Source organism: Camellia sinensis, chromosome 15 (assembly GCF_055761805.1).
Source record: "Camellia sinensis isolate YWXY chromosome 15, ASM5576180v1, whole genome shotgun sequence".
NCBI lineage: Eukaryota > Viridiplantae > Streptophyta > Magnoliopsida > Ericales > Theaceae > Camellia > Camellia sinensis.
The window spans coordinates 122145238-122157075 of record NC_138975.1 but is presented as its reverse complement, the minus strand read 5'-3'; the positions used below and the strand labels follow the sequence as shown (position 1 = coordinate 122157075).

General features: G+C 34.9%; 1 protein-coding gene across 13 annotated transcripts; it reads right to left on the bottom strand.

Moving 5' to 3' along the window:
* Nucleotides 1-1123: 1123 nt before the first annotated feature.
* On the bottom strand, nt 1124-7451 carry LOC114314392 (Mitochondrial transcription termination factor family protein). 13 transcript variants are annotated; one of them, XM_082910241.1, is made up of 5 exons: nt 6035-7451; nt 5605-5945; nt 2184-2249; nt 1623-1749; nt 1124-1534 (listed from the first exon to the last, which is right to left on the bottom strand). In XM_082910241.1, the coding sequence occupies exon 1, from the start codon at nt 7406-7408 to the stop codon at nt 6041-6043; it is 1368 nt and encodes a 455-aa protein (XP_082766367.1). In that variant the 5' UTR covers nt 7409-7451; the 3' UTR covers nt 1124-1534; nt 1623-1749; nt 2184-2249; nt 5605-5945; nt 6035-6040. The 13 variants fall into 13 exon arrangements, with proteins under 13 accessions (XP_082766367.1, XP_082766366.1, XP_028116690.2 ...); XM_082910240.1 differs by having other exon boundaries at nt 1623-1737; XM_028260889.2 differs by having other exon boundaries at nt 5605-7451.
* Between the last annotated feature and the right edge of the window lie 4387 nt (nt 7452-11838).

The following is an 11838-nucleotide window of genomic DNA, read 5'->3' as shown; positions in this document are numbered from 1 at the left end:
CACTTGAATCTAAAGGATTTAGGATAAGCAGAACTAAGGCAGAATATAATATATGGAGTGTAATTTTAGTAACAGTTACAATGGAAGCAGAGAAGAAGTGAAGATTGAGAACCAAGAATTACCTAAGAGTGAATATTTTTGTTATTTAGGATCGATTATCACAACAACTACGAAGATTGGAGCGGGTGTAATCTATAAAATTAAGGCAGGGTGGCTTAAGTGGAGGAGTGCGTTTGGAGTATTGTGTGATAAACGAGTACCCATTAGACTAACAGAGAAGTTCTATAAAACGGCTATTAGATCAGTGATGTTGTATGGGACAGAATGTTGGGCAACTAAGAAACAACATGTACATAAGATAGAGTGTTGCTGAAATGAGGCTACTAAAGTAGACGTGTGGCAAGACTAGAAAAGACAAAATTACGAATGAGTATATTCGAGAATAAGTAGGAGTAGTACTGATAGAAGATAAGTTGAGAGAGAATAAACTGAAATGATTTGGTCATATACAACGAAGACTAACAGAAATAGTAGTGAAGAGATGCGATACAGTGACGGTAGATGGTAGTGTTAAGGGAAGGAGTAGACCTAGATTAACGTGGACCAGTGTAGTAAATAGACATATGAATCTCCTTAATTTGACTAACGAAATGGCCTTGGATAGAGTCGAGTGGAGAAGAATGATTCATGCAGCCAACCCCATTTAATGGGACTTAAGGCATGGTTTGGTTTGACAAGTTCATTAAAAGTAGATTTTTGATTAGTAAGTTCAATTTGGACAATGGTTCAAAACATGTATACATATGCATTCTTACTGAAAGGTTTGTGCAATGAAAAGAAATTACTTGCAACGTAAAGGTTGCTGGGAGAGAAGATGATTGCCAGAGGGGAGGGGAGTGAAGTGACCAGAAGGGGATGTTGAAAGGGTTACCAGAGGGGAAGGGAGTAGCCGAAAGAGATTGTTTGGTTGGTTGGTTAATAAAATGAGAATAAAAAGTAAGCATTTCTCAAATAAATAATTTTTTTTTATAATTTTTCCCAAAATTTGAAGTGTCAATTTTTTAGTCTCTTCCAAGTACAAACACAATAATAAAGTCAAACATACTTAAGCACAGGAATCATATAACAAACACAGCTTTAAACATAAAATTAAACCTTCATGGTAAATGTGTTCCACTAGCCCTACTTTACTACCTTGTATTGTTCTAATGAATAAAGAATGAGCAGGTCACATATGCATTAGTTATTTCTTTCCCTTTCCTATATATACATATGTATATACACACACATATATGTATGAGTTATTGTTACCTCTTAGCACAAGCAGGAGCACAAATATTAATTAATTTAAGGCTCCTAAAGCATAATAGGTATCTCAAAGATAACAAACCTCTGGCACTCAGGCATGCTGGATCAGCTCACAAACACCATCCAAACATCTCATAGTTTTGCAAAGACGTCTTTGGTCACATGGAGTCTGGGTTCCTCAGCTTTAAATAGAGAAGATCCAGTAGCAAAGCCTCTTACTGTAGTCCTACATTTGGATAGGGCACCATCATCTCTAAATCCCACAGACAAAAAAAGAAAGGAGCATACAGAGGCTAGTTTCGAAAAAGATATACTTTATCGGTATCGAAGGGGTGCTTAATTGCACTTCACAAGTGCCCTAGCCCTTGCCATGCCACCGGGTGAACTTCCTCAACTTCATAGCAGACTCAGAATGGTAATGGTGCAATGCTACAATTTACACTATATGAATTACGTGAAAGAACTCAATGAATGTCTGAAATCTTATGGAAAAAAAAAAATTAAACTAAGAGAGATTTTATAGATATCACCCCAATCCCAACCTGCTCAATTTGATTTTTTCCTGATTTTCCTCTGTACTCTTTGCAACCCATTACAATCTACAGGAAGCAATCTTCCCTTGGGAGAAAAAGCTGTTTTTTTTTTTTTTTCTGGGTATGAAATTCTAACGCAAGATGTAATAAGAACATAAAGGGATCAAAATGGTTTCATCAAACTGGAGACGATCCTTTCAATGTGTTACTAATACCATCTACATCATGTAATTCTTAAATTAAGCAAAAAAGTCCATTAAAGAAAATATCTAAAATATCATGTAGATAATTATGTGCGTGTGCGTGCGTGCGTCTACTTAGATGTGTTTATTTAGAACTTACTAGGATCAAACTTCTTGAAATCGATTTGCTCTCAGTTCCTTTCACTGCTTGAACATCCAAAACCACCTGTAGTCAAGGTAATAACAAAATTACAAGGAACAGAGTGAAAGTGAAGAAACAAATAATTGCCAAAATTTAAATTCTAACTCCCTCATTCTTTTGGGACTAATTCTAAAAATGGAATGATTTCAGAAGAAATGAAAGGTATAATTAAATACAGAGTAAATAAGAACCAAGCAAAACATTTTTATTTCTTAGGAAACCGACAATAAACATTAGTGGAAACCGAAATTCCACTATTTCCATCAAAACATACCAAAACTCATAGAAACACTACAAAAAAATCCGAAATGACGTGTTATTTTAACAGAAAAAAGCAAATAGAAATAACTTTTGTTAGATATTTATAATTGAGAACAATGAAAAATCTTAAGCTTATTAGAAAATAGGAGAAAATAGAAAAGAGCAGATGCGAGATGGAGAAGTGAAGAGAAAACGGACACGGTTCTTTGTTATTATATAGATCTTTTTTCATCCCTAATAATACTAGAATTTTAACTTTTATGATGCTTTATCTTGAGACAGTATATCTCCTTCCCTAATAAACCCATTAAATCTTTTGTTACAAGCTTCTAAGAATCATTGATATTTATTAAACCTCATTCTTAAACCTCCTCTTCTTCGTTGGTTTCTTCTTCCTGTTCTCTTAGTTGCGAGTTCATGAGAATGTGATGCAGTGTGTGTTGTGTGTATATATATTGCTGTGCATATATATTCATATATATTTTATTGTTGTGTGTGTGAGAGAAATTGGTCGTGAGAGTGTGTAGCTGAGAAGAGGGACTGCCATGGATGACTCCGGTGGGTTTTCAATGGTGTTGTGTGGGAGGGAGAAAGGCTGTGGTGTGGCTGGTGTGTTGTACATGGGAGTGAAATGGGTAAGACTGCATGCATTATGTGTGCTGGCATCGGTGCTGGGCTGTGTAGTGTGTGATGGTTTAGCAATGGTTCGTGTTGTGTGTGGCTGCGTGTAGTTTGTGTGTGCGCTCATGTGATGGTGGTGAGAGAGAGCATATGAGCGAGCCATGAGGGCCTGAGGTGCTTGAGTGTTGTAAGGATACAAGAGTGTGGCAGTTGAAAGAATAAAAAACTAACTGCTTTTCTTAAGGACCTCACAAAGCTTGGATACCTTTTGACCTTTATTTACTATTATGTTGTTATCATTGTTATTTTGGATATTTTTAAACCTTATTCGGTTGGAACCTTACGCACATTTAAATACTCTTGCTCATAATAACATTAATTTGTTTGACATAATTTGACATTGGTTCACATTGAATTTACTTCTAAATTATATATTTGTTCCCTTTGGCCATTTTGATTCGAGGATACAATTAGGCAGGGTAGGTTATTGCTACCTTATCCTGAGGAGAATATATTAATCATTTTGCAACAAAAGTGTTATACTAGAATAAGTTGTCCTACCCCCTAGGACAAAATAATCCCAATATGCATAATAAGTTATCTTAATCAATCCCTCCCCCCCCTATCGGTGAATCAAAACATGGCTTTTATGTGAAGAAATGAATAGAACTCACAACTGGGCAATTTTCACCACGTGGGCAATTTTCACCTAGTGGTCGACTAGTAAAAAAGAATATTTTTCAAGATTAAATTTTAGAATAGAGAGCCTAAAGAAGTATGTACATAAAAAAAATGCTAGTTAGAATACAAAAGTAGATTTTTGGTTATAATTTGACTCAAATTTGCTGAGTCTGATGTGGATGCTCTTAGTTTTTTGTTTCCAAACATTTTTGTACATTTCCAAAATCTTTTATCGTTTCTCTTATGTCTCTGAAATGCTCCCAAAGTGTTTCCATATCCAAACTAAATAAAATAACAGAGTGAAATGAAAATTTTGATCCTTGCTAGGAACGACTAATACACACGACACAACACATAGCCACTTAACTATAAACGACACAAACACACGCATAGCCTCTTAACTATAAATGCTTGTACATATGTGCTTCTGTACTACAGACAACTATAACTCCTTTATAGAGAAATCACATGGAAATCCATGAAACCAATATGTTATTGATCAAATCCACATGTATAAACAGTTCATGATAGATTTTATTTGTTTTTTGATTTGTTTTTTAAGTGATTTTTTGGTTTGCTTTCTAAGTGATGAACATGACATGGGACCAAGGTTCTGAAAAGCGGTTGCGGTCGCCGTGGCGCGGTTGCGGTTGAGGGGTGTAAAGGCCGTAACGTAACGGTTGCGGTAACCGAAACCGTGATTTTTTTTATTTTTCGCACAATTTGAAAAAAACTTACCGATATGCATATTTTTTTTTCTATGATCATATTTATTGGGTTTAAAATAAATATTTATCAATTTTTGTAAATTTTTAAATATGATCCAATATATTTCATATTTTTAAATTACTATAAATTGAGTTTTTTACATTTTATTTTAATAATTAATGACTTTATATTATACAAAAAATCAATCACTGACTATTATATATAAGATAAACAATGACAAAAGTAAGAAAATAAATAAGAGCCTAAATATATATATATATACACATTTTAACCAAGCCAAATAGATAATGACCACACCTATTATTATTATTATTATTATTATTTTCAAATAATATATAAATAGACACACAAATAAAATGGTTGAGTGATAACAGCTGAATAGAATAATATAGGTCTTACAGTTTCAACAAATCAATAACATGTTCATCTTCCCTCTTCTCTCTCTCTATCTCTTGCTCCTCCATTTTCTCTCTTTATCTTCCCTCTTCTCTCATTTTTAACTTTTTTTTGTCTGTTTTTTCGAAAGAAACAATTTGGAACCATTACGTAATAGTGCGTAACAGGCCGTTACGACTGTTACGGCACCACTACGGCAGCCGCTACGACCGACACACCTGTGAATCTCAATCACACTGCAAAAGCGGCCGTAAGGGGTGGCGGTAACCACTAAAACTGTTACGTAACGGCGTTACGTAATGGTTGCGGCCGCTTTTTAAAACCTTGCATGGGACTCACTTGAGCCCCTGTCAGGGGTCCGAGACCCACCAGGTACCAATTCGACAAACAAGGCTGGTACACATTGATCAATAGATACAGATCACGTTTATATTTGAATTAACCAAAGTAAACATAAGAAAGGCCACCAAAGGAATTAAATCAGATCCAACAGCATAAATCACGCATACCATACTAAATCCAAAAAGTTCTATAAGCAAAGCATGAAATAACGAAACCATGAGTGCACAACAAAAAGTACAAAATCTAGCCTGCAACAAAGTTTTAAAAACACAAATGGAACAAGACTAATAGGAAGTATCAAAAGAAGATGTATCAATTGGATATTCACATAAAGTAGCCATAAAATTACCTTCTGACTAGCAAACTCGCTGGCAAACCCAATCAACTACGATTTCATTATAACAACTCAAAGACTAGAGGCCATGAGCAGATTGGGTTACAAATCCATACGGCAAAGAGTTCAGTATAGGGGGTAAGGTATTGTAATAAAGATTCACATAGTTGCGATGAGAAGCATAGTTCTTGAAAGTTTGATGCATTCTTGAGAAGTGCCACCATCTTCCATAAGGAATCTCTTATCCTGGACATTTCACTTCAGCACCAAAGTGAAAAAGGAAAATATATGGTGGCTCATTTGACTTTATTAAGTGCCTTTCTCAACAATGCAAGTTTGAAGTTCTTCACCAGGTGCTATCATGCCATCAAGAATGTATCCGTTCAATAAGATCAGATGACAAACAACCAAAAAATTTCAAATTAATTTATAATTAACAAATTACCCTCCACTAAACGACCGATTCCATGAAAGACTTAATGTTCTCAAGATCTACTTTGGACTCCGGATACTTTTTTGGTTTGAAAAGTTTCCACATTCCAACAGGATGTCGGTTTTTAACTTCAGCATCTCCTGCAAACCTGCTGAACAATTTTTCACACTCCGGATATGGCTTCACATAGAGATTGTAAAATCTCAGCCTACTGAGTTTGATCAAACCCTTCAATCCCACTTCATTTCCAAGCCCACCTTTTGATCTCAAGTACTCAATCACATTATATCGAGGAAAAATCTGCTTCTCAAAATTCACCCCCAAGTACTCGGGAACATCAACCAGCCAAAGAACATCAAATTTCATCCTATGAACTAAAAACTCAATTTTCTTCTCAATGTCCTCTATCTCATATAATATTGCCCTTGGCTCTTTCCACAACACCTTAAAAGCATCCCTTCGTATCAACCCATATCTGCATAAGCAATCAACCCTCCGTTTCACCTCAAGCCCGGCCCTAAAAGTTCCCTCACTGTAAATTCTCTCTTTGATAGGTATCCGACACTTCAAAGTCCTCAGCAGTTCCAAACATCGAGAAAGCTCCCCTAATTCCAACCCAAGAAGAGTTGGGTCCCTAAGAATTTCTCTCCTAACCACATCCAGGCTAAAACCCAAATCCTCAAATTCATCAAACAAGGGCTTCAGCTTATTTTGCACCCCACAAGTCAGTATACCAGGAAACAAGCTGAAAATCCAATCAATTCGATTCCTATCAATTCCAATTCCCATCAAGAATTCAATTCTCTCATGAATTCTATTCTCATTCATCACAATTACCAATGGAAACTCCTCTAAAACCCTAGTTACAGTACCATCACAAAACCCTAAACCCTTGAAACGCTGTATACACCTAGAAAGATCTTCAGGGCCTAAACTGAACTTCCTTGAAACCTCAAGAACATTCTGAATCATCAACGAACTAACATTTGAAATCCCTATTTCCGTGGTACCCATTTCCCAATTCTTGAGAAATTCAAAATCCAAAACCAAAGGACAATCGTACACCATCGAAACAAGAAATTCCTGAGATTTCTTCAACGACAACAGAATTTTCAGGGATTTTTCGATTTCGGAGGCATTGGAGTTGAGTAAAAAACGATTCTTTGCAAGGAAGTCGTGCAGTTGAGATGGAGGGAAACCGTACCTTTGAAAGACATCTGCGAGGGAAATTAGTTTCCTGTATTGGGATTTTTGTGACAATTCTGAGGAAATTGGCCAGCTTGTAGAGAAAGATTGGAGTTTTGGGGTTGGGAATGGAGAGATTGGCTTGCAATTTGATGTGATAACGAGATGAAAGGTTCGTCTGGTTAGAACCCTAATCGCCATTGCTAGTCTCTCCGCACCGGGATTTTTTTATTTTTGACTAAATTATAAATACTCCTAAGTTTTGAAAAATTATAAATTTTTTCTGAGTATTATATTTACAAAACAAATTAGTTTGTTATGAAATATAAATTTCAAAAGATAAATTATTATGAAAATACAGACTTCAAAGAACGTGATATAATTTTTAAAATCTTAAAAAAATATTTATAATTTAACTAAATTTCGAGAGAGATATTTGTAATTTACGCTTTTTTATTTTATTTTTTCCTTCCCCAGTGATGCTACAACGACCAAGAAATTCGAAAATAAATAAATAATAATAAATGAAAATCAAGAAAGTTAAGGACACACATTAAAAAAAAAAATTCATGCCGGAGAAAGTCCTCGAAATTTTTTTCTATAAAAATTGTCCGCGGGGTGATAAGTAGTGGCAGTAAATTAAATAAATAGATAATATTTAATAGATACGTAAATAAATAGGTACATATATTAAATAGATAGGTGCCATGTGTATATATTTAAACGTGTATAGATATATGATATTTGATTTAATAGATAAATAATTAAACTTTTGAAAAAATAGCAGCATTTAAGACAAATAATAGTCTTGTGAAAAAAAAAATGATTTAAACTTGAGTTTATTGGCTCAACAGTTTCAAAAATTGGCTGTTAACCTAAGGGTTAAAAAAAAAAAAAAAAAAAAAAAACTTAGAAGTTTTACTTGGGAAAAAAAATTAAACACTAAAGTTGTTAAACAAATCAAACTCATGTTTTAAAATTTGTTAAATTATCAAATCAAACCTGGACAACTCACCACTCAAATTGGTAATGTGCTGTAACAATCAATTTACTCATGTTCAACTTATTAAAAACTCATTTGAGAATAACCTGTTATATAAACAAGTCAAATTTACACACATTTTGAAAATCGTTAAATTTTCCAGTTAAGCTTTAGCAAATTAATATTCAATTCAACTTGACTTATTTATAAGCCTATTAAACACTGAATTTTTATTTTTTTTCAATTTAAATTCTAATCTCGTCATTTGATCACAATCTCAATCAACAATCTATTTCCATTAATCGAACTATCAAAAGAATATTTTTGTCAATTTGTTACTTTTCTTCTACAGAATGAACATACATACTTATAATTGCTATCTCATTCACTATGAGAGGAAGAAAAAAAGAGAGAGAGCACCGTATAAGACCATCTCCAACTCAACACCTTTTTTTTCATCAAATTTCAATTTGATTAAAAAAGTAACTTTTTGTTGCTCCAATGGTTTCATCAAACCAATATCAAATTCAGAATAAGTTACAGTTTTCATCAAATTGAGGATGACTGTGGTTTTCACCAATTTATTGTTCAGAGCCATTGGAGTTGCAAGTAGTACAACACCATCGGACTGTTAGGGAAAATATATGATTTCTCACAAGTAAATCAATCAATGGAAATAAAAACTAATGTGGAAAAATTAAATCAACAGTGACACAAGAATTTTTATGTGGTTCCCTCAATGCGAGGTACGTCCACGGGATCGAAATTCGATTCAACTATCAATAAAAAAAGTTTCCAAACAATTACAAACGAGACACGAATGGTCTCACAAACCACTTTTCGGTGAATTCCAAATAATCATAAATAATCAAGAGGAGAGATCTCACCAAATAAACGAATAAAAAATATTCGTAACAAAGTTGTAGAAGACCCAAAATAATGAACCAAATTCAGACGAATATCTACCCAACCAATGCTTCAAAGTAGCCAATAAACTAAGCAAACCAGTAGCAAAAAAATAGCACTCTTTGACCCAAAAGAGTGATATTTTTTACTAGCACTATTTCAATGAATTGAACTTGAAGCAGCTGTCGCTGTCCCTTTGATTTTTTTTTTTTTTTTTGGGAAAAACAAAACAATACCAATATTTTTATTGTGAACTCTTAGGCTTTTTATCAAAACCCTAGTTGTATCAAATTGATTACAAAAAACCATTGGGCCTCCTAAAGTTAGATATAATATATTAAAATATATTATAACCAACGCCAAACCAAACTAAATATTTTAATAAACTAATTGGGTCTCATACTCCAATAAGGAGGTATACCCAACAATTCTCCCTCTACCGACTTAGGTGGAGACATCAACCATACTTGCCAAAGTTCAATACTTCAAATATTTGTCCTTCGACAAAGTCTTTGTCAATATATCCGAAATATTATCATCTGTGTGAACATTTTCGAGTTGTAACAATTTTGAATCTAACACATCACGAATCCAATGGTACCTTACATCAATGTGTTTCGATATCGAATGAAAAGTAGAATTTTTACTCAAGTGAATAGCACTTTGACTATCACAATAAAGCACATACCTTTCTTGCTTCAAATCCAACTCTTACAAAAATTTCTTCAACTGTAACTCTTCCTTGCAAGCTTCCGTAATGGCAATAAATTCATCTTCGGTAGTTGAGAGAGCAACACATTTTTTTTTTAAATTTAGATTGCCATGCCATAGCTCTCCCTGCAAATGTCATCAAATACCCCGAAGTAGATTTCCTAGAATCAACATCACCGGCCATGTCAGAATTTATAAACCCATCAAGCATCGGCTTACCATCCCCAAAACACAAACACACCTTCAAAGTCCATTGAAGATATCTTAGAATCCATTTTACCGCTGCCCAATGTTCTTTACCCACATTACAGAGAAACCGACTCACCACACCAATGGCGTAAGCAATATCCGGCCTTGTACAAACCATGACATACATCAAAGAACCAACCGCTGAAGCATGAGGAATTTTCTGCATCTCTTCCTTGTCTTTCTCACTTGTAGAACATTGATTCGAACTAAGCTTGAAGTGACCCGCAAGTGGACAACCGATCGACTTTGCTTTATCCATGTTGAACCTCTCAAGAACTTTTTCAATGTAGCTTTCTTGAGACAACCAAATCAGTCCCTTTTTGCGATCACAAACAATTTTCATACCAAGTATTTGCTTTGCTGGCTCCAAATCTTTCATAGCAAAAGACTTGCTCAACTCCAATTTCAACCTGTTAATCATAGTGTAATATTGACCCACAATTAACATGTCATCAACATAAAGCAAAAGAATAATAAATTTACCATTCGGAAATTTTTTCACAAACACACAATGGTCCGAAGTGGTTTTAGAAAAACCATTATTCATCATGAAAAAGTCAAATTTTTTGTACCATTGCCGCAGGGCTTGCTTGAGGCCATAAAAACTTTTCTTTAGTTTGCAAACTAATTTATCTTTCCCTTTCTCCACAAAACCCTTTGGTTGCTCCATATAAATTTCTTCTTCAAGATCACCATGAAGAAATGCGGTCTTCATATCAAGTTGCTCAACTTCAAGGTTCATACTTGCAGCCATGCCAAGTATAACCCGAATAGAAAATATCTTCACAACCGACGAGAAAATCTCATCAAAGTCAATACCTTTCTTTTGCCCAAAGCCTTTCACAACAAGACGTGCTTTGTACCTCAGATTCTTGTTATCATTCTTCAATTTGAAGACCCACTTATTTTTCAGAATTTTCCTCCCCTTAGGCAACTTCACTAAATCATAAGTGTGATTTTTAAGCAAGGAATTCATCTCCTCTTCCATGGCCTTTTTCCAATCATCTTTATTTGTATGCTCAATTGCTTCTTGGTAGTTCTCAAGCTCTCCTTGATCGAAAATCAACACAAATTTATTGGGAGGACACTTTCTTGAAGGTTGCCGGTCCCTTGTAGATTTCTCAACTCAAGTTGTGGTGGCGGTTCTTGAGTTGGACGCTGTAGACACCCCATTTTTGACCGCTCGCAAGACTTAGGCGCTTGGTTTGATACACTCGATGATGAAAGTTGAATTGTGTGCTTTGAATTTACAGCGATTCAAATTCAGTCAGGTTCTCGAAATAACTTCAAGTTTTCAACATTTGCCTTGTTTAAACCTTTGAGTCTTATTTTTGGACAGTTACCACCCTTAGTTGAGTTTGAACCAAAAAAATTGGGGAGCGTATCAAAGCCTGGCCGTGCATCAGTGATGGCCGGCTGTGGCTATGAATGGTCGGCAGGCCTTTGGTGACGAAAAACACTGTTCTGGGTGAGAGACCGCTAGCTGTCCATTTTTGAAGATATTTATCACATTTTGAGCTCAAATTCTATAAAATCGAAGCTGTGTTATTGTTTTGAGGGTTGAACAAAATTTAGAAAGCCTATATACGCCTTGAGAGCTTCTTTCTCCTCATTCTTCCATTGCAAACAACCTTTGAGCTAACCTCGCTTCCTTGTGTCATCTCCATACACCATATACAACCTTGTCTCACTACCTTAGAGCCTTGGTTGATCTTGGAGAAGTATAATTCAAGCTTGAGAGTGGGTTGAGACTAAGTTTGGTTCACAAACAAAAAGCTTACCC